This window comes from Numenius arquata, chromosome 20 (assembly GCF_964106895.1).
Source record: "Numenius arquata chromosome 20, bNumArq3.hap1.1, whole genome shotgun sequence".
Lineage (NCBI taxonomy): Eukaryota > Metazoa > Chordata > Aves > Charadriiformes > Scolopacidae > Numenius > Numenius arquata.
In genome coordinates this window covers 1,558,069-1,579,990 of record NC_133595.1, presented here as the reverse complement: position 1 = coordinate 1,579,990, position 21,922 = coordinate 1,558,069, and the positions used below count along the sequence as shown (strand labels likewise).

Below are 21,922 nucleotides of genomic sequence, written 5' to 3'. Positions count from 1 at the left end.
ACTGGACACAGGATGAGCTTCATGCCCCCCATCCCCTATAGGGTCCGGGTCTCCCATGGCCCCCCTATCCCCTATAGGGCCCAGGTGTCCTAACAGCCCCCCCCGCCCCCATCCCCTATAGGGTCTGGGGCTCCCACAGCCCCATTCTCTATAGGATCTGGGTCCACCACTATTCCCCCCCCCAGTCCCCTATGGGGTCGGGCTCGGCGCCCCTCCACGTGCGGCCCCCTCACCTCCCGCGCATGCGCGGGGGGGGGGCGGGGCGGCCTCGAGGCCACGCCCCTCCGCGTGACATCATCGCGAGGCGGAAGCGGCCGCAGGTGAGGCGGAGGGGCCGCGCCTTAAAGGGACCGCGGGGGCGGGGAGGGGGGAGAGCCTGGGGGGGGGGCGTTGTATCCCCTTTGCAGAGGTTGGGGGGGCAGAGACCCCCACGGTGGGGGTTGAAGGACTCCGTGGGGAGCACAAGGAGCCCGGGGCGGGGGGGTGAGGTGGTTCGGGACCCCATGGGAGGATGTTGGGACCCCGGGGGGGGCACAGGGACTCTGGGGCGGGGCGGGGGGAAGACTCCATGGTGGGGTCAAGGACCCCCGAGGGGCTTCAAGGACCCGGGGAGGGGGGGGGTTAAGGGCCTCGGGTGGGGCGGGTCAGAGAGCCCATGGGAGGATGCTGCGTCCTCATGGGGGGGTCAGGGACCCCATCGAGGGGCTCAGGGGCCCAATTGGGGGGTGCTGGGACCCTGAAGGGGGGCACAGGGACCCCGGGGGGGGGGGGGGGTCAGGGACCCCATGAGGGGGTTCAGGGACCCCAGAGGTGGGTCAAGGACGGCAGGGGGGGCACAGGGACCCTGGTGAGGGGTCAAGAACCCCAGAGCGGGGGGTCAAGAACCCCCAGGGGGGAGGACAAAGACCCCCTGGGGGGGTCAGCCCATAGTGGGGGGTCAGGGACCCCATGGGAGGGTGCTGGGACCCCAGGGGGGTGCAGGGACCCCGGGGGGGGGGGGCGCGGGGACCCCATAAAGGGTCTCAAGGAGCGGGGGCATTAAGGGACCCCAGGGAGAGGTACAGGAACCCCAGAGGGGGCGTCAAGGACCCCGGGGGGGGGGGCGCAGGGACCCCATAGAGGGGTTCAAGGACCCCATGGAGGGGGTGCAGGGACCCCAGGGGGGGCACAGGGCCCCTGGGGTGGGGGGGGCCAGAAGGGGCCCCCCTGCTCCCCCAAGCTGCAGGGTGCATTGACCCCGTGGGGGAAGGGGGAGGGGGGGTCTTCCCTGCACCCCCAGGTTCGGGGAAGGGGGGGGGCCCATGGCGGCACGGGGGGGCTCCGTGCTGGAGCCGGGCTGGCTCCTCTCCCCCGCCGGCCGCCCCTACCTGGACTCCATCCTCCAGAAGAACCAGCGGAGAGTGTTCGGTGAGTCCCACTCCCTCCACAACCCCCCCAAAAAATGGGGTGCCAGCACCCCAAAAAAACCCTCAACACCCCCTCTCCCCCCCCCCTCCCCCCCCCCCCCCAGGTCTGCTGGAGCGCCCGGTGCTGCCCCCCACCTTGGCCGCCCCCACCGTCACCTACAAACTCTTCCTCTCGGGCAAGAGCGGCGTGGGCAAGACGGCCTTGGTGGCCACGCTGGCCGGGACCCCCGTGTCCCCCGTCCACCACGAGACCCTGGGTAGGTCATGGGGGACACACACACACACACGACACACGCAGCACACACACCCCCCCCCCGATGTCACCTAGGGGCTGACAGTGTCACGTGTCCCCCCCTCTTCCCAGGCATAGAGGCCACCACCGTCTACTGGCCGGCCAAGCTGCGGGCCACCGGCCGCCCCGTCATCTTCCAGCTCCACTTTTGGGATTGCGGGGACGGTGCCCTGAAAAAATTTGAGCATCTTCTGCCCGTGAGTCGGGGGGGGGGACACACACCCAGGTGCTAGTGTCTCCCCTGACTGTGTGTCCCCCCCACAAGCGGTTTTGTACCCCACCACTCAATACCTTGGTAGGCTGAGAACGTGCACACTTCACTACACCAATGGATTGGCAGCTCCCACTTATTTTTATGGGTTTTGGGGGGGATTTTTCAGGGTGTTGGTGTCTCCCTTGACCCCCCATGATGGTGGGTGTCTGTCTGTCCCCTCCCAGTCTTGTAAGGAGGAAGCAGATGCCATCCTCTTCCTCTTCTCCTTCACCGACCGCTCGTCCTTCGAGGAGCTGCCGGCCCAGATGAGTCGGGTTATCGGTCCCGACGAAGAAAACCTCGTTAGGGTGGTCGTCGGCACCAAGTATCCTTCTCGAGGGGTTCCTGGGGGGGTCCGCATCCCCCCCATAAGCGGGTTTGCACCCCTATATTTCACACCAGTTGGCATCTCAGTAGGCTGAGAACATGTGCGCTTTGTTACACCAATGGATTTTCCGCTTCCACCTATTTCTTTAGGGTTTTGCCCCCCCCCCCCCAGCCAGGGAGGTATTTCTCAGGGTGTTTGTGTCTCCTTTGACAAGGAGTGTGTCCCCCCCAACAATTGGATTTGCACCCCCTTATTTCACGCCACGCAGTACCTTGGTAGGCTGAGAACGTGCACACTTTGTCACACCAATGGATTCACAATGTCCACTTGTTTTTATGGGGTTTTGCCCCCCCCGGGGGGATTTCTTGAGGTGCTGGTGTCTCCCCTGACTGTGTGTCCCCCCCCACAAGCAGTTTTGTACCCCACCACTCAATACCTTGGTAGGCTGAGAACGCGCACACTTCACTACACCAATGGATTGGCAGCTTCCACTTATTTTTATGGGGTTTGGGGGGATTTTTCAGGGTGTCTGTGTCTCCCTTGACCATGTGTCCCCCCCCACACACCCTCCAGATTTGACCTGTCCACTCAGGCGGACGTGACAGAGGGGGACGTGACGGCCTTCGAGGAGACCTGGGGGCTGCCGGTGCTGCGGGCGAGCAGCGGGCCGGGGGCCGGGGCGGGCCGCGGGGGGCTGGCCCGGGTCGCCCCCCTCCTCGACACCCTGGTCGAGAGACTCTGGCGTCGGGACCAAATTGCCGCCGGCGTCGCCCCAGGGGACGAGGGGTCCCCCCCTGCCTGAACCCCCTCTTGCGGGGTGGGTTTGGGGGGGCCCCTGTGGTACCAGGGGCCCCTCACTGCGGCCTCCGGGCTGCCCCCACCATTAACCAGCGCTGCCCGGGCACCCCTGTGATATGGGGAGGGGGGGGAATGGTTTTGGGGGAAAGGTGCTTTTTGACCAAAATCTATGTTTTTCCACAAAAAAAAAATCCCTGGGTGCCACAGCTCATCTGATTTGGGGTGCTGGAGGTGGGAGGTGCTGGGGGATTTGGGGTGCTGGGGTGGGTGCTGGGGGGCGATGGAGATGGAGGTGCTGGGGGTTTTGGGTGCTGGGGGGGTACTGGTGGGATTTGGGGTGCCTTGCAGTGATGGGGATAGAAGAGCTGGGGGGATTTGGGGTGCTGGGGGGATTTGGGGTGCTGGGGATGGGAGTACTGGGGAATTTGGGGTGCTGGGGCCTGATAGAGATGGTACTGGGTGATTGGGGGTGCAGGGGATTTGGGGTGCTGGGGGGGTACTGGTGGGATTTGGGGTGCCTTGCAGTGATGGGGATAGAAGAGCTGGGGGATTTGGGGTGCTGGGGGAGTTTGGGGTGCTGGTGGGATTTGGGTGCTTTGGGGTGATGGGGATGGGGGCACTGGGGAATTTGGGGTGCTGGGGGCTGATAGAGATGGTACTGGCGCGTGCCACAGATTTGGGGTGATGGGAGAATTGGGGTGCTGCAGGATTTGGGGTGCTGGGGAATCATGGGGTGCTGGGGAGTGCTGGATGGGGGGTGCTGGTGGTTTGGGGTTCTGGGGGGTCCTTGTGATGGGGGTGCTGGGGGGTTTGGGGTGCTGTGGATGATGGGGATGGGGGTGCTGGGGGTGTTGTGGATGATGCTAAACTTGGGGTGCTGGGGTCCGATCCAGCCCCCCCCTCCCCAAAGCCGGGCCCGGCCTCCCCTCCCCGGCGCGGCGGAAAACCGGCATTATTTTTAGGCCGGAAAAAGGCGATTTCTGGTCCGGCCTTTTTCCGGCTCAGCGGGAAAAGGGGGAGGCCGGGCAGCCCCCCCCCAAAACCAGCCCCCCGCCAAAGTTACCCCCTCCCTGTCCCGGGGGGGGGGGGTAGGGGCGGAGGGACCCGGTATCGAATTGGTGGGCGGGGGGAGGAGCTTGTAGTAGCCGCCTGGCCCCGCCCCCTCCCGCCATTGGCTGCCGCCGCCCCCCCCCCCTTCCCACGCCGCTTTATGAATGAAAGGGGAGGGGGCGGGCGCGTTAACCCCTTCGGGGCCGAAGCGGGAGCGGCGTGGGGGGGGGGGTCACAGGGTGCTGGGGGACGGACCCACGCACCCAGCACCACGGGGCCGATCCGCACCCACGCACCCCCCACCCCCCCCAAGCCCCCCAAAAACCCCACCACGGGGGGGGGGGTCCCAGACACTTTCCACACCCCCCACCCCCCCCCCCCAAAAAAAAGACCTGCCCTTCCTCAGGATCGGGCCCTCCCAGTCCCGTACTGGTGAGGGTACTGGGAGCGGTTCCTGCCCCTTTAAGAGCGGGCGTGGCCGGGTGACATCACTCGGGACATGAATGAACAGGAGCGGGGTGCTCAGCCCCACACGCCCCACAGCGCTGGGTGCCGCCGGTTGTGGGGTGCACCCCGACACCCCCCCATACCCCCCCCCCCGCAACCCCCCCCTCCCCAGCCATGGAGGGCACCCCTCTGGCCTTCACCCTCCTCTTCCTCACCACCGTCACCCCGCTGGCAGCCGAGGAAGGTGAGCACCACGGGGTTTTTTTTTGGGGGGGGGGGGGCACCCCAACACCCCCCCTTATTGGGGTGCTGGGGGGGGTGGGGGGCTGCTGGGTGCCGCCCAAAGGGGTGGAGTGGGTTTGGGGGAAGTTTGGGCAGTTTTGGGGGAAGTTTGGGCTGTTCGGGAAATCTCCGAAAGTTTAGAGGGGTTGGAAGCCCCCCCAAAATAAAAGGTGATTGGGGGGTGGGTGTCGTCGTCCGTCCCCCCCCACCCCCCAAAAAAAAAAGGGGCACCCATGGGTGCGGCGGTGAATTGCCGGGTGCCGGGGTGCGTTTTGGGGGGAAAAAAGCTAAAATGAGGGGGGAAAGTTAAAAGGGGGGGGGGGGAAGAAGTTAAAAGAGGGGGGGAAAAGTTAAAAAAGGGGGGGGGGGGAAGGGAAAGTGAGGGGGAGCTAAAATGGGGGGGGGGGGGAAGCTAAAATAGGGGGGAGGAAATTAAAATGGGGGAAAACCCGAGAGTTTTGGGCAACTTTTCCCTGTGCAAAGTGTCCCGCTCTCGCGCCGGGGCCGGATCCTGCTGGGTGCCCCCCCCCCCAAAAAAAAAAAAGCCCAAAAGAGCAATTAGGGTGGAGGGGATTAAAAAAAAAAACCAACCCCGAAAAGGGGGAAAATCACCCTAAAATGGAGCTTTTCCCATGGCCGGGAATGGGCCGGGCAGGATCCGGCCCCGAGAGCTGGAAAACAATGTCAGGAAAACCCCAAAAAGTGCTGGGAAAAACAAGGAGCGTCTCGGCCTCCACCTCGCAACCCGTCCCCGGCCAAGTTTTTTGGGCTCAATTTGAAGGGTTTTGGGTACAAAAGGAGAAAAGTCACTTTATAAAAATATATCTTTATTTTTTTTAAAGTTGAGGGGTCTAAAAAACTCCATCCGAAAGGTTTAATCCGGCGCTTTTTGAGGGAAAGATGGAAGGATCCGGCCCCGAGCGCAGATAACTCAGAGGCTGGAGGGTGGTTTGGGATGGAAAATACCTCCCAAAAAAATAAAAATAGGGTAAAAGCACCTAAAATTAGGGATTTTGGAAGTGCTGGGGGGAAGGACGAGGGGGTGACCCCGTGGTGGGGACCCCAAACCGCCCCGATGTGGTTGTGGGATTTGGGGCGCATTCCCGAAGTGCCGATTCCAGGAGGGATCTTTGGGGATATGGGGATTTTTGGGTTAAAAAAGTGCAAAAAGGGGGAAAGCGTTGGGAGAGCAGTGGGATTTGGGGGGGATTGGGGGGGGCGCTTTGCTTCCCATCGGTTGGAAAGGGTGAAATCCAGTGGGAAAGGGAAGTTGGGGGGTGTTGGGTGCCCCGGCCGGATCCTGCACCACCCGGCCTGAGGCTCGGGGTGTCCCCGAGGGTGGGGAGGGGATGGGGAAAGGGGACGGGAATGGGATTGGGATTCAGACTGGGACTGGGATGGGGACGAGAGGGGATGGGATTCGTTTGAGGATTGGGATTCAGATTAAGGTTGGGACGGGGACAGGACCGGGATGGGGATGGGATTTGGATTGAGATGAGGGTGGGGGACGGGATGCGGACAGGATTGGGATTGGGAGGGGATGGGATACAGAATGGGGATGGGAATGGGATGGGGTTGGGATTGAGATGAGGATGGGGATGGGGACAGGGACGGGATGGGGACATGGACAGGATTGGGATGGGGACTGGGACTGGGATGGGGACTGGGACGAGGATGGGATTGGGACAGGAACAGGATGGGAAGGGATAGGATTGGGATGGGAATGAGATGAGGATGGGGATGGGGATGGGATAGGGCCAGGACAGGGATGGGGATGGGATTTAGATTGAGATGAGGGTGAGGATGGGATGGCAACAGGATTGGGATTGGGATGGGATGGGGGTGGGAACAGGATGGGGATGGGGACTGGGACAAGGATGGGATTGGGACAGGGATGGGATGGGAAGGGATAGGAATGGGATGGGATTGAGCTGAGGAGGGGGATGGGGACAGGACAGGGATGGGCATGAAAATGCAGTTGGTGACACGGACAAGGCTGCAGCCAGGGATGGGACAGGGATGAAGATGTGGAATATGGTGACGGTGGTGGTGGCCACAGAAGCTCTGATGCAGCTGGGGCCAGTGACAGCAGCGGTGCAGGGGCTGCAGGTCAGGGGGGGGGCTGGAGGGGGAGATGGTGATGCAGATGTGGACTGGGAAGGTGATGGTGCTGGAGGGGCTGCAACTGCAGATGATGATGGAGGATGTTGATGGTGGCAGAGATGGTGATGGCCATGGTGATGAAGGCAATGGAGGCGTTGGTGACGGTGGTGGTGGCGATGGCTGTGATGGTGGTGATGGTGATGGCCATGGTGGTGATGGCAATGGAGGTGTAGATGGTGGTGATGATGGTGATGGTGGTGATGATGGTGACAGCCATTGCAGAGAGGGTGCAGAAGCTGATGGTGATGGCCCCAGGCGCGGGTGCACCCTTGGGTGCTGCGCCCCTTGACTCAACAGCCACAGCCCCGGGTTTCTCCCCTGACTCAGCCCCACCACAGCCCGGGGCGGGGGGGGGACGGGGGAAGGGGGACACCCTGCAGAGAACCCACCAACTCAGCTCACACGCCAGCCTCCCGCCGGCTTTCCGCTCTCCGGAGGTGTGGGGGGGGATTTCCAGCCGCAGGAATGCCTGGATATCCGCCCCAGCATCCTTCCTGACCCCGGCCATGGGGAGGGGGGGGACACAGGGTCACGTGTGCCCCCCCAAACAGGTCCTTGGGGTTCCCCCTCCAGGTTTGACCCTCTTGGGGCATGTAACGAGCTTGGCTGTTCTCAGCAGAGAGAGTTGAGGAGGGGCATCCGTCCCTGAAACTCCCCCACCCCCCGTTGGGACCTGTCCTGCCGAGTGAACCCAGGCGTCCGGGCGCATTCCTGGGGGGTGATTCACCGACGGGGAGCGGGAGGGGGGGGCCACCCGTCAGCGCTTCCCTCCCGGCCCTCGGCGGCCTCCTCTTCCTCTCCCGGGCGCTGGATCCGGCCACCGCCCTTGCCGGGGCGGCCGGCGTGCCACGGCAGGTCTGCCCGGCCTCGGCACGGAGCACGGCTCTGCCTCCGATTCCCCTCTTTTTTGGGGGGGTCCCTGGGGGTCTTCTCGTGGGGGTCCCAGGGCAACCTGGTGGGTCCCAGGGACAGCTGTAGGTCCCTGGGGTGTTTGCAGGTCGTAGAAACATCCATGGGTCATGGGGACATCCGTGGTGACCAGATGCATCTGTGGATCCTAGGGCTATCTATGTGTCCTGGGGACACATCTGTGGGTGCTGAAGAAATCTGTGGGTCCAGAGGGACATCTGTGGGTCCCAGGGATATACAACATGGGTTCTGGGAACATCCGTGGGTTCCAGGGACATCCATAGGTCCGAGAGTCATCTCTGGATCTTGGAACACATCCATGGGTCCCAGAGACATCCATGGATCCTGGGTGCATCTGTGGGTCCCAGGAACATCCATGGATCCTGGGTGCATCTGTGGGTCCCAGGAACATCCATGGATCCTGGGGCATCCATGGGTCCCAGAGACATCCAGGGATCCTGGGTGCATCTGTGGGTCCCAGGAACATCCATAGGTCCAAGAAGCATCTGGGTGTATTGCTGGCATTTGCATGTCCTGGGGCCATCTGCGGGTCCTGGTAGCATCTCCCAGGCTTTGCGCCCACCCCACTAATGCCCCTCTCCTCTCCCCACAGTGGTCCTGCTGGACTTCGCCAAGGCGCAGGGGGAGCTAGGCTGGCTCGCCCAGCCCTACGGCAAAGGGGTGAGCACCCGGGGACCTAGGTGTCCAGCCCTGCTGGCCACCACAGGCCCAAGACCCCCCACCAGGGATGGGGACGTCCATGGGGATGGGGATAATGACCTCCATGGGGGTGGGGACCTGCATGGAGATAGGGATGGGGACACCCATGCTGACCTCCATGGGACTGGGGACATCCATGGGGATGGAGTTGGTAATATCCCTGGGTATGGGGACCTTCACTGGGATGGAGACCTCCATGGGGATGGAGATGGGGATATCCACGGGGTTGAGGACCTCCATGGGGATGCAGTTGGGGACAGCCATGGAGTTGGGGACATTCACTGGGTTGAGGACCTCCGTGGGGATAGAGATGGGGACCTCCACTGGGATGGTGTTGAGGACCTCCATGGGGACAGGGCAACCCACGTAGATGGAGACAGGGCCATCCACGGGGCTGAGGACAAGTACATCCACGGGGCCCAGGGACACCACCCACCCTGCCTCAGTTTCCCCCCTCATAACCTCCATTTCTCTCGGGGGGGGGGACACACAGTGGGACCTGCTGCAGTACGTGCTGAACGACTCCTTGATCTACATCTACTCGGTGTGCAAAGTGCTGGAGGGGGAGCAGGAGAACTGGCTCCGCACCAACTGGATCTACCGGGGGGTGGCCCAACGCGTCTTCATCGAACTCCAGTTCACCGTCCGCGACTGCAACAGCTTCCCCACCGCCGGCGGCGGCTCCTGCAAGGAGACCTTCAACCTCTACTACGCCGAATCCGACGTGGATTACGGCACCAACTTCCAGAAGCGCCAGTTCAAGAAGATCGACACCATCGCCCCGGATGAAATCACCGGCCAGGACGATTTCACTTCCCGCAACGTGAAGCTCAACGTCGAGGTGCGGTCGGTGGGACCTCTCCAGCGGAAAGGTTTCTACTTGGCCTTCCAGGATTTGGGAGCTTGCGTGGCTTTGCTTTCCGTGCGGATTTATTACAAGAGGTGCCCGGCGGTTTTACGGGGGATGGCCCGTTTTCCCCAAACGGTGGCCGGCGCCGACTCGCAGACCTTGGCCGAGGTACGAGGGACCTGCGTGGAGGAGGCGGTGGCCGAGCAAGCTCCGGTGCTGCACTGCAACGCCGACGGCGAGTGGTTGGTGCCCATCGGGGAGTGCCTCTGCCGGGCCGGCTACGAGAAAGTGGGAGACAGTTGCCAAGGTAGGGCTTGGGGGGGTGGGGGGGCGTAAATTTGGAGTTGGGGGTGGGGGGAGATGTGGTCGGGGGGATTTGGGAGGGCTGAGGACGTCCCAGCTCAGTGCATGCCAGGGGGGTGTGGGAAAATGAGGTGTTAGGCCTCAAATTGCCCGTTGGGGTTCCTCAACCTTGAGCATCACTAGTGCAGTGAGTGCGACAGGGCTCAGAGGGGTGGGCTTTTGGGGGGGGGGGTTCCCCAGTAAGAAGAGAAGCTGCAAAATAAGGTGAAATACCCTAAAATCCCCACTCTGGGTTAGAGGAATGAGGTGGCAGCAGCAAATCCACCCTGTCCTGGATCCTTACCTGCGAGCGTCACTAGTGCAGCGAGTGCGACAGGGCTCAGAGGGGTGGGCTTTGGGGGGGGGGGTGGGTTCCCCAGTAAGAAGAGAAGCTGCAAAATAAGGTGAAATACCCTAAAATCTCCACTCTGGGTCAGGGAAATGAAGCAGCAGCCCCAACCCCCCCCCCATCCTGGGTCTTCATCCCCTGAGGACCACCAGTGCAGTGAGTGCGACGGGGCTCAGCCAGGAAAGGGGTGGGCTGGATCCCAGTAATACTGGGGGGGATCCCAGTAATAATAGACACTGCAAAATAAGGTGAAATACCCTAAAATCCCCACTCCGGGTTGGAGGAATGAGGTGGCAGCACCAAATCCACCCTGTCCTGGATCCTCACCCTCGAGCATCACTAGTGCAGCGAGTGCGACAGGGCTCAGCTGGGAGATGGGCAGGTTGGAGGGGGGGGGGGTCCAATAATAAAGAAGCTGCAAAATAAGGTGAAATACCCTAAAATCCCCACTCTGGGTCAGGGAAATGAAGCAGCAGCCCCAACCCCCCCATCCTGGATCCTCACCCCTGAGCATCACTAGTGCAGTGAGTGCGACAGGGCTCAGAGGGGTGGGCTGGGGGCGGGGGGGGGTGTCCCAATAATAATAGAAGCTGCAAAATAAGGTGAAATACCCTAAAATCCCCACTCTGGGCATTCCAGGGTGTGGAGAAATGAGGTGTTAGCCCTGAAACCCCCTGCCCTGGATCTTCACCCCTGAGCACCACTAGTGCAGCGAGTGGGACAGGGCTCAGCTGGGAGAGGAGTGGGCTGGGGGGGGGCGGTCCCAGTAATAATAATCACTGCAAAATAAGATGAAATACCCTAAAACCCCCACTCTGGGCATTCCGGGGTGCAGAGAAATGAGACCTTAGCCCTGAAATCCCCTGCCCTGGATGCTCACCCTTAAGCGCCACTAGTGCAGTGAGCGTGACAGGGCTCAGAGGGGTGGGTGGCGGGGGGAGGGGGGGGGCAATAATAAAGAAGCTGCAAAATAAGGTGAAATACCCTAAAATCCTCACTCTGTGTACTTGGGAGGTGTGGGGGTGTGAATTTGATGCCCCCTCCCCCCCCCCAACCCGCCTGGGTGAGGATGCTGTGGATGGGGAGGGGGGATTTGGGGTCTCACTGATGTCACTGTTTGTATCGTGTGTGTGTCCCCTCCCCAGCTTGTCCCCCCGGTTCCTTCAAGGCCACCGTGTCCTCGAGCGGCTGCCAGCCCTGCCCACCCCACACCCTGCCCTCTCCTGCTGCCGCCGCTGCCTGCCCCTGCCAGGACAGCTTCTTCCGCGCCCCTGACGACCCCCCCGGCGACCCCTGCACCCGTAAGTGACATTTTTTGGGAGGGAAACTGAGGCACGGCACGGCCATCCCCCCCCCGACCCTCCCTCTCTGCTCTCTGTCCCTCCCCAGGTCCTCCCTCGCCCCCGCAAGGTGTCACGGCCGTGGGGTTGGGGGCCACGGTGCAGCTACGATGGTCCCCCCCCGCCGACCTGGGTGGCCGTGGGGATGTCACCTACAGCATCACCTGCGAGCAGTGCTGGCCGGAGAGCGGGGAGTGCCGTCCCTGCGACAGGGCGGTCCGCTACTCACAGCCCCCCCGGGGCTTGACGGGGACGGGGGTGACCATCACTGACCTGGAGCCACACGTCAACTACACCTTCACCGTTGAAGCCCGCAACGGGGTGTCACCCTACAGCCACCACCGCAGCGTGGCCACCACCACCATCAGCGTCAACCAGACGGGTAAGGAGCCACCAACATCTCCCGCACCTTCTCTCCACCATGGGGATACCTCCGTGATGTCCCTGTCCCCCATGGGGACACCTCTGTGACATCCCTGTCCCCACGGCAGAGCCACCCCGAGTGACATCGGTGAGCCTGGATGGACGGACAGCCACCAGCTTGGTCCTCTCCTGGACGGTGCCACCGCGGCAGCAGAGTCGGGTCTGGAAGTACGAGGTCACCTACAGCAAGAAGGTCCGTCCCGTGTCGCAGCTTCAGCCCACCACCTCCATCCATGTCACCTCCACCCGTGTCACTCCCTCCAATCTATGTCACCTCCACCCACATCACCCCTCCATCCATGTTGCCTCCATCCATGCCACTGCCATCCTTGCCCCTGTGTCACCCCTCCATCCGTGTCACCCCTCCATCCGTGTCACCCCTCCATCCGTGTCATCTCCATCCTTGTCCCCATCCGTGTCATACCTCCATCCACATCACCTCCATCCTTGCCTCCACCTGTGTCACCTCCACCTGTGTCACCTCCATCCTTGGCCCCACCCATGTCCCCAGGTGGACGAGAACAGCTACTCGGTCCTGCGCTGCGAGGGCACCTCCGTCACCATCCCCAAGTTGTCCCCTGCCACCGCCTACGTGGTGCGGGTCCAGGCGCTCACCCAGGACGGCCACGGCACCTACAGCCCCCAGCACGAGTTTGAGACCCTGCCTGAGGGTGAGGACCAAGGACGGGGCAGAATTTTGGGGTGAGGGGTCTGGGAGGTGCATGGTCACCCCAGAATACCCCCCAAATTGTCCCTACAGGTGCTGAGGCCATGGCATCTGCCGCTGTCATCAGTGGCTCTGTTGCTGGTGTTGTCTTCGTCGTCCTTCTCTTGGCCGCTCTCCTCTACTTTCTCCGGCGGTAAGGAGATAAAAAACCAAGCAACCCCCCCCCAAAAAACCCCAGAATACCATTTTCCACCACCAAAGATGGGCGAGAGGTGATTTCTGGGGACAAACCACTGCTTTTCCACAGGAGGAGGAGGTCACGGCCACGCCAGTCCGTGGAGGACGTCTACTTCTCCAAGTCAGGTGAGCAACAGGATGGTGGGGTCACGGGGATGGGTGGGGGGTGATATGGGTGCTGACGCCCCCCTGACACCCCACAGACCAGCTGAAGCCCCTCAAGACTTATGTTGACCCTCACACCTACGAAGACCCCAACCAAGCCATGCTCAAATTCACCACTGAGATCCCTCCATCCTCCATTACTCGCCAGAAGGTCATCGGTGCCGGTAGGTCATCAGGTGGCTTCATCACCCCAAAGACACCCCAAAATTGGACCAGGGTGGGGGTTAAACGTCCCTTCCTTTCTCCGAACAGGTGAATTTGGGGAGGTCTACAAGGGCACCCTGAAGCATGGGAAGAAGGAGGTGCCAGTGGCCATCAAGACCTTGAAGTCAGGCTACACGGAGAAGCAGCGGGTGGACTTCTTGAGTGAAGCCACCATCATGGGCCAGTTCTGCCACCACAACATCATCCGCCTGGAAGGGGTCGTCTCCAAGTGTGAGTGTCCTCCCCCTGCCAAAACCTCCAGTTTCCCTGCAAAACACCCCAAAAACTCACTATATAAAAATAGGGTGTTTTGAGCAACGATGGGTGAAGTTTGGGGAGGGGTTGGAGGTTTTGGGGAGGTCGGTTTGGGGAGGAATTGGGGGGGAAGGATTTTTGGGGAGGTTTGGGGTGGTGGAAATTGGGGGGAGGAGGGGGTTGCAGGGGGTTGAGGATGGGTTGGGGGTTTTGGGGGGTTCTTTAGCAGAGTAGGTTTTTGGGGGTGGTGGGTTTTTGGTTTGGGGGGGTTGGTTTTTGGAGGGTTGGGGTTTTTTGGGGTGTGGGTTTTTTATTTTATTTTGAGGCTTGGGGGTGGATTTGGGGGGGAAGTTGAGTGTGGTTAGAGAGTTTAGGGGGTTTGGGGTTTTTTTTGTTGTTTTTCTGGGGGTTGGGGCTTTTTTGTTTTGGGGGTTTTTTGGAGGCATCTGGGAGGAATTTGGGGGGGGGTTACCCATTTGGGATCTCTTTTTGGTCCAGACAAGCCCTTCATGATCATCACGGAGTACATGGAGAACGGCGCGCTGGATAAATTCCTGAGGGTAGGTCAAGCGTGATGGCATTGTCCTCCCGCCCGGGGCAAGGATTTACCGGGTGATGGAACCACCAAAACCCCACCACTGGAGGTGGGACCAGAGATGGATTCCAGGCCTGATTCCCCCCTTTTCCCAGGAAAAAGAAGGGGAATTTGGCGTCATTCAGCTGGTGGGGATGTTGAGGGGCATCGCCGCCGGCATGAAGTACTTGGCCAACATGAATTACGTCCACCGGGATCTGGCCGCCCGGAACATCTTGGTGAACAGCAACTTGGTGTGCAAAGTGTCCGATTTTGGGCTCTCAAGGGTGTTGGAAGATGACCCTGAAGCCACCTACACCACCAGTGTAAGTGCCACCAAGGTGGGATGGTTGGCCACGGAGGGGTGGGGTTTTTTTCTGGGGTTGACCCCAATGTTGTCACAGGGTGGGAAGATCCCCATCCGTTGGACGGCACCCGAAGCCATCTCCTACCGCAAGTTCACCTCCGCCAGCGACGTCTGGAGCTACGGCATCGTCATGTGGGAGGTGATGTCCTACGGCGAGCGACCATACTGGGAGCTCTCCAACCACGAGGTGAGCATCCACCTTCCTCCACCACCGATTTTTGGGGGGGTTGTTCTTGCAAACGGACCGCTTTTAGGGGGAAAGCACCACTCAACCTCCTCCTCCTCTTCCTCCTCGTAGGTGATGAAGGCCATCAACGAAGGCTTCCGCCTGCCAGCCCCCCTGGATTGTCCCTCCGCCATCTACCAGCTGATGATGCAGTGCTGGCAGCAGGAGCGCAGCCGGCGTCCCAAGTTCGCCGACATCGTCAGCATCCTCGACAAGCTCATCCGCGCCCCCGAGTCCCTCAAGGCGCTGGCGGACTTCGACCCCCGGTGAGGGACGGGACGGGGCGAGGGGGGAGTGGGAAGGGAGGGGGGACGGATGGGGGTGCACACTCTTGTGCACCGTTGAGGGGTTTTATTGCATCGTTTTTTGGCATCTTTGCATTCTTGCGCTCCTTTTTGCGTATCTGCGTTCTCGCGTGCTCTTTTGCATCTTGGCATTTTTGCACTTCTTTTTTGCACCTCTGCATTCTTGCACTTTTTTTCCCACCTTTGCATTTTTTTTTTATTTTTTTTTTTGGATCTTTTTTTGCAGTTTGGCATTCTTGCGGGTTTGGCATCGTTTCTTGCATCCCTTGCTGCACCCGTGCATTTCTGTGTTGATTTTTGCATCCCTGCATCCTCGCGCTCTTTTTCACCCTTGCATTTTTTTAATCGCTTGTCGCACCTTGACGTTCTTGCACTTTTTTCCACCTTTGCATATTTTTGTTTTGCACGGTTTGTTGCAGTTTTGCACTCTTCCACTCCTTTTCGCACCCTGGCGTTCTCGCATCCCTTTCTGCATCTCCGCATCCTTGCGCTCTTTTTCACCTCTGCGTTTGTGCATCGCTTTTTGCATCTTTACATTTTTTCCTTCCTTTTTTTTTTTTTTTTTTTTTTGCATCTGGGCGTTCTTACACTTTTTCCCACCTTTGCATTTTTGCATTGCTTTTTGCACCTTTGGAGGGTTTGGGGGTTTTTTTTTGCATCTCTGCATTCTTGCACTTCTTTTTGCATCCCTGCATCCTCGCGCTCTTTTTCACCTTTGCATTCTTTGCCTGGCTTTTTGCTTCTCCGCAGTCTTGAGCTTCTTTGCTGCATCTCTGCATTCTTGCACTTTTTTCCACCTTTGCATTTTTTTTTTTGATTTTTTTTGCAGTTTGGCATTCTTGCATTTTTTGCACCTCGGCGTTCTTGCATCCCTTGCTGCACCTGTGCGTTTCTGTGTTGATTTTTGCATCCCTGCATCCTTGCGCTCTTTTTCACCCTTGCATTTTTTAATTCCTTTTTGCACCTTGGCGTTTAGATTCATAGATTCATAGATTGGTCCAGGTCCGGAAGGGACCTCCAAAGGTCATCTAGTCCGACCTACAGCAGGGACACCCCCAACTAGACCAGGTTGCCCACGGCCTCGTCGAGCTTCACCTTGAATATCTCAAGGGAAGGGGCCTCAACCACCTCCCTGGGCAACCTGTTCCAGTGTTCCACCACCCTCATGGTAAAGAACTTTTTCCTAATATCCAATCTAAATCTCCCCTTCTCCAACTTAAAACCGTTGCCCCTCGTCCTGTCACTGCAGGCCTTTGTAAACAGACCCTCCCCAGCCTTCCTGTAGCCCCCCCTCAGGTACTGGAAGGCCGCTGTTAGGTCTCCCCGGAGCCTCCTCTTTTTTTTGCATCTCTGCATTCTTGCACTTCTTTTTGCATCCCTGCATCCTCACGCTCTTTTTCACCTTTGCATTTCTTCCCTGGCTTTTTGCATCTCCGCAGTCCTGAGCTTCTTTGCCGCGTCTCTGCATTTTTGCACTTGTTTTTCGCACCTCCGCGTTCTTGCACTTTTTTCCACCTTTGCCTTTTTTTGCAGCTTTGCACTCTTCCCCTCCTTTTTGCACCTCGGCGTTCTTGCATCACTTTCTGCATCTCCGCATTTTTGCCTCGCTTTGTGCATCTCTGCATCCTTGCATTTCTTTACTGCATCTCTGCATTCTTGCACTTTTTTCCACTTTTGCATTTTTCTGGATCTTTTTTGCAGTTTGGCATTCTTGCATTTTTGGCATCTTTTTTTGGCATTTCTTGCATCCCTTGCCGCACCTGCGCATTTCTGTGTTGATTTTTGCATCCCTGCATCCTTGCGCTCTTTTTCACCCTTGCATTTTTTAATTGCTTGTCGCACCTTGACGTTCTTGCACTTTTTTCCACCGTCGCATTTCTTTACTGCATCTCTGCATTCTTGCACTTTTTTCCACCTTTGCATTTTTTTGCATCTTTTTTGCAGTTTGGCATTCTTGCATTTTTTGCACCTCGGCGTTCTTGCATCCCTTGCCGCACCTGCGCATTTCTGTGTTGATTTTTGCATCCCTGCATCCTTGCGCTCTTTTTCACCTTTGCTTTTTTTTTTTTTTTTTTTTGCATGTTTTTTTGCAGTTTGGCGCTTTCCACTCCTCCTTTTTGCACCTCGGCGTTCTCGCGTCGCTTTCTGCATCTCCGCATCCTTGCACTTCTTTATTGCATCGCTTCCTTCTTGCGCTCTTTTTCCCCGTTGAGTTTTTCGCATCGGTTTGGCAATTTTGCATTTTCACGGCACCGCTCGCATCTCTGCATTTTTGCACTCATTTTCGCATCTTGGCATTTTTTGCACTGCTTTTTTGGCACCGCTGCATTCTTGCATTTTTTTTTTTTCCATTTTTTTTTATTGGTTTGGCAGTTGTGCATTCCTGCGCGGCTCCTCCCGTCTCTACTTTCTGGCACTTCTTTATCGCCCCTTTGCATTTTTGCCTTGCTTTTTGCATCCTTTAATTCTTGCCCTCCTTTGCATCTTTCCTTTTTTTTTTTTTTAATTCATTTTGCCATTTTATATTCTTATATATTCTTGCCTTTTCTACCTCTCTGCATTTTGTAATTATATTTTTTTTTGCATTCTTGCCTTCTCTTCTGATTCTTTCCGTCTGGGCATTTGAGCTTTTCCTTTTCCCTTCGGCATTTCTCGCTTTTGAGCGTTCTTGCCTTATTTTTTGCCTTTCCGCTTTCTGCATTACTCTTTGCATCTCTTTTTGCATTATTTTTTGCATCCTTCCCTTTCTACATTCATTTCTGCATCTTAGAATTTTTGCGTTATTTTTACCCCCTTTCACTTCTGCACCATTTTTGCACCCTCCCGTTTCTGCCTTATTTTTCGCACCCTTCCATTTTCGCTTCACGTTTTGCAGCTTTCCATTTCTGCATTATTTTTTTGCATGACTTTTTTTGAATCCTTCTATTTTCACATTCTTTTGCATCCTCCCTTTTCCCCATCATTTTGTTTGCATCTTCCCATTTCTCCATTTTTTTGCGTCTCTTTTTGCACCCTTCCACTTTCACAGCATTTTTTTGCGTCCTTTCGTTCCCGCACCCTTTTTGCCGCCTCCCGTTTCTGCATCATTTCTTGCACCTTTCCACTTTCGCACGATTTTTGCATCCTTCCGTTTTCACGCCACTTTTTTTTGCACCTTCCACTTTCACGTCATTTTTTTTTTTGCGTCTTTCCGTTTCTGCATCATTTTTTGCATCCTCCTATTTTTGCTTTACTTTTTGCACCCTTTAATTTTCACATCATTTTTTGCGTCCTTCCATTTTCGCGTAACTTTTTTTTCATCCTTCGTTTTCGCATAATTTTTTTCACCCTTTCATTTCTGCACCATTTTTGCACCCTTCCATTTCCGCATCATTTTTTTTTTTTTTACATCCTTCCATTTTTGCCTTACTTTTCGCCTCTTTCAACTTCGGCATCGCTTTTTGCACCCTCCCCTTTGGGCACGGTTCCCGCCCCGTTTCTCACGCTCCCCCCCCCCTCAATTCCCCCCCCCCCCCCAGGGTCTCCATCCGCCTGCCCAGCACCAGCGGCTCGGAGGGTGTCCCCTTCCGCTCCGTCCCCGAGTGGCTGGAGTCCATCAGGATGCCCCAGTACACGGAGCACTTCATGGCCTCGGGCTACAGCACCATCGAGAAGGTCCTGCAGATGACCAGCGAGTGAGTCCGTGTCCCCTTGATGTCCCCATACTGTCCCCATGGTGTCCCTTTAGTATTTCCATACCATCCCCATGCTGTTTCTATAGTATGTCCCCATACTCTCCCCACAGTGAACCCTGGGTGTCCCCTTGGTATTCCCATACCATCCCCGTGCTGTCCCTATGGTGTCCCCATACCCCTCCTTGGTGTCCCCTTGGTGTCCCTATGGTGTCCCCATACCCCTCCCTATGGTGTCCCCATGCTGTCCCCTGTGGTGTCCCCATACTGTCCTCATGCTGTCCCTATGGTGTCCCCATACTCCTCCCTATGGTGTCCCCATGCTGTCCCCTGTGGTGTCCCCATGCTGTCCCCTGTGGTGTCCCCATACTGTCCTCATGCTGTCCCTATGGTGTCCCCATACCCCTCCTTGGTGTCCCCGTGGTGTCAACATGCTGTCCCCTTGGTATTCCCATACCATCCCCATGCTGTCCCCTGTGGTGTCCCCATACTCCCCTTGGTGTCCCCATGCTATTCCCTAGGTGTCCTCATACCATCCCCATGCCGTCCATATGGTGTCTCCCCTTGGTGTCCCCCGGCTGTCCCCTTGGTGTCTCCATACTGTCCCCTTGGTGTCCCCATACTGTCCCCTCCAGCTCCCCTGGGGATGGGGACGTGCTGGGAAAGGAAACCACTTCCGTGGCGTTGGCGTTGTTGGCGCAAGAGATGGGATAAAATTAGACGTTCTCTGGCCAGGATCTGGCCGGAGAGGTCGGGACGAGCCGTGTCCTTCTGTCTGTCCCCCGGGAATGGCCCGGATGAGGGGGGGAGGGGGGCGCAGTGATGGGCCCCCAAAAACAGGGGGGGTTGGGGCTGGATGTGGCCCCACAGGATGCTTCGGGTTGGATCCATCCCAGGCAGTGCTTGGCGCTGGATTTGTCCCCATGGGATGCTCAGGGCTGGATCTGGCCCCACGGATATTTGGGGCTGGATCTGGCCCCACAAGATGCTCGGGGATGGATCCATCCCAGGAGGAGCTTGGCGCTGGATTCAGCCCCATCTCCAGGGGGTGTTTGGGGCTGGATTTGGCCCCATGGGCTGCTCCAGGCTCAGTACATCCCTGGGGAGTTTTGGGGGCTGGATCCAGCCCTGGGGGCGTGGATATTTGGGGTTGGTTCCTGGCAGGATTTGGGGCAGGATTTGGCCCCACAAGATGCTCAGGGCTGGATCCAGTCCCAGGGGGAGGTTTGGGGCTGGATCTGTCCCCACGGGATTCTCCAGGCTGGACCCATCCCTGGCGGAGGAGATATTTGGGGCTGGATTTGCCCCCACAGGATGCCCAGGGCTGGATCCATCCCTGGGGGGGGGGGTGGATATTTGGGGCTGGATTTGGCCCCACAGGATGCCCAGGGCTGGATCCATCCCGGGAGGGTGGATATTTGGGGCTGGATTTGCCCCCACAAGATGCTCAGGGCTGGATCCATCCTGGGGGGGGTGGATATTTGGGGCTGGATTTGCCCCCACAAGATGCTCAGGGCTGGATCCATCCCTTGGGGTGGGGAGGGATCGGGGGGAGGGGGAAGAAATGTAGATATTAGGGGCTGGATCCACCAGCCTGGAGCATCCCATGGGGCTGGATCCATCCCTGGAGGGGGGAATATTTGGGGTTGGATTCTTCCCCATGGGATGCTCAGAGCTGGATTCCCAGGGGATTCCCCCCCCCCCCCAAGCTCTCCCTTTCCACCTGAACCCTTTTGGGGCTCTTCCCCCCCCCCCCAGTATCCTATAACCCTTATAATTTGTTTTCTTTTTGCCTTATTTTCAGCGATATCAAGAAAATCGGGGTGCGTTTGCCGGGGCACCAGAAGCGCATCGCCTACAGCCTGCTGGGGCTGCAGGAGCAGGCCAACGCCGGGGGGGGTCCCCATTTAACAACACACCCCCCCCCCGCCAAAAGACTTGAAATCAACCAAATGAAGACACCCCCCCCCCCCTCCTCCTCCCCGAGGGGTTTATTTATTATTTCTATTGTTATTAAGGTTTTTTTTTTATAGTATTATTATTATTATCCCCGGGGTTGGGGATGACACGGGTGCTGCCCCCATCCTCTCCCCCCCTCCCCCCCCAAAAAAAAATAAAATTAAATTTCAAGCTCATTTTGGGCTGGGGGGGGGGGGGGGTGATTTGGGGAGTTTTCCTCTTTTTTTTTTTTTTCCACATTTCAATCAAAAAAAGGGCTCAGCCCCGAAACTGGCTCATTTTTGCTTTTTTTTTTTTTTCTCCCTATTTATTCCTCTCCCGCCGGGTTTTGGGTGTTTTGTTGGGTTCCCCCCCCCCCCCCCCCCCGCAGTGTTACCTTTTCCTTTTTATTTTTTAACCTAATTTATTCTATTTTTGTATATTTATTGCGAGGAAGCAAAGGTCGTGTCAGATTCGGGAGAGAGAAAAAAAAAAAAGGGGGGGGAAATTAAAAAATAAAACCCGGCTGCTTTTTTTTTTTTTTTTTTTTCCCTTTTTTTCGTGGTTTTTCAAGGGTTTGGGGGGATTTTTGTGAGGTTTTGATTTAAATAAAAATATGTATTTTGTGGTTTGTTTTTTTTTTTTTTCCTATAATCTCGTCGTTTCCCAGTGCAGGAATTTGGAGACGAAGAGGGATGGGGGGTGGGGTGGGTTACCCCTGGTTTTAAGGAGGTTTAAGGGGCGTTTTAAGGGATTTTAAAGAGTTTTGAAGGGGGGGGGTAATGGGATTTTAGGATTTTTAAGGGGTTCTAAAGCATTTTGAAGGTTCGAAGGATTCTTTAAGGGGGGGTTTTAACATTTTTAAGGGGGTTGAAGGGGGTTGAGAAGTTCTAAGGGATTTTAAGGAGGGGTTGGGGGGCATGAAAAACAGATTATAAAGGGGTTTAGTGGGTTTTTAAGGGGGGGTTAAGGCATTTTAAAGCACTTTTAAGGGGATTAAGTTTTTTTTAAGGAGGTTTAAAGTGATTTTTTTTGGGGGGGGGGTTAAGGGATTTTAAGGGCTTTTAAGGGAGAGTAAAAGGCCATTTAAAGGATTTTTTAAGGTTTTTTTGGGGAGGGGTTCAAAGGGAGGGCGTTAGGGGCTTTTAAGGGACAGTGAAAGGGCATTTAAAGGCTTTTTAAGGGGGGGTTAAGGGGTTTTAAGGGCTTTTAAGGGACAGTGAAAAGGCATTTTAAGGATTTTTAAGGGTTTTGGGGGGTGGTTTAGGGGGTTTTTAAGGGGTTGAACACAGCTCAAGGAGCATTTCCCCTCCGGGGGCCTCTTTTCCTCAGCAAAACCCACGAGGAATTTGGCTTTTTCG

The 21,922-nt window shown here is 57.4% G+C and overlaps 2 protein-coding genes across 2 annotated transcripts; both read left to right on the top strand.

The window, feature by feature from the left end:
* The first annotated feature begins 1,301 nt into the window (after window positions 1–1,301).
* On the top strand, window positions 1,302–3,081 carry CPLANE2 (ciliogenesis and planar polarity effector complex subunit 2). Its single transcript, XM_074161596.1, has 5 exons — window positions 1,302–1,407; window positions 1,511–1,663; window positions 1,771–1,895; window positions 2,137–2,276; window positions 2,853–3,081. The coding sequence occupies exons 1-5, from the start codon at window positions 1,302–1,304 to the stop codon at window positions 3,079–3,081; spliced, it is 753 nt and encodes a 250-aa protein (XP_074017697.1).
* A 1,667-nt stretch (window positions 3,082–4,748) lies between these two features.
* On the top strand, window positions 4,749–21,189 carry EPHA2 (EPH receptor A2). The gene is made up of 17 exons (XM_074161471.1): window positions 4,749–4,818; window positions 8,542–8,609; window positions 9,142–9,805; window positions 11,335–11,490; window positions 11,579–11,911; window positions 12,021–12,145; window positions 12,464–12,623; window positions 12,713–12,812; window positions 12,927–12,982; window positions 13,060–13,185; window positions 13,274–13,456; window positions 13,979–14,040; window positions 14,171–14,380; window positions 14,459–14,608; window positions 14,720–14,913; window positions 18,471–18,626; window positions 20,428–21,189. Exons 1-17 carry the CDS (start codon window positions 4,749–4,751, stop codon window positions 20,654–20,656), a joined length of 3,042 nt encoding a protein of 1,013 aa, XP_074017572.1. The 3' UTR covers window positions 20,657–21,189.
* Window positions 21,190–21,922: the final 733 nt, after the last annotated feature.

Bases quoted from the DNA above. Each gene is read 5' to 3' on its own strand.
- CPLANE2 (XM_074161596.1), top strand. From the start codon at position 1,302: ATGGCGGCACGGGGGGGCTCCGTGCTGGAGCCGGGCTGGCTCCTCTCC. The intron at 1,896-2,136 runs GTGAGTCGGGGG...GTCCCCTCCCAG, and splicing joins AATTTGAGCATCTTCTGCCC to TCTTGTAAGGAGGAAGCAGA. The intron at 2,277-2,852 runs GTATCCTTCTCG...CACACCCTCCAG, and splicing joins AGGGTGGTCGTCGGCACCAA to ATTTGACCTGTCCACTCAGG.
- EPHA2 (XM_074161471.1), top strand. From the start codon at position 4,749: ATGGAGGGCACCCCTCTGGCCTTCACCCTCCTCTTCCTCACCACCGTC. The intron at 9,806-11,334 runs GTAGGGCTTGGG...TCCCCTCCCCAG, and splicing joins AGTGGGAGACAGTTGCCAAG to CTTGTCCCCCCGGTTCCTTC. The intron at 12,146-12,463 runs GTCCGTCCCGTG...CCATGTCCCCAG, and splicing joins AGGTCACCTACAGCAAGAAG to GTGGACGAGAACAGCTACTC.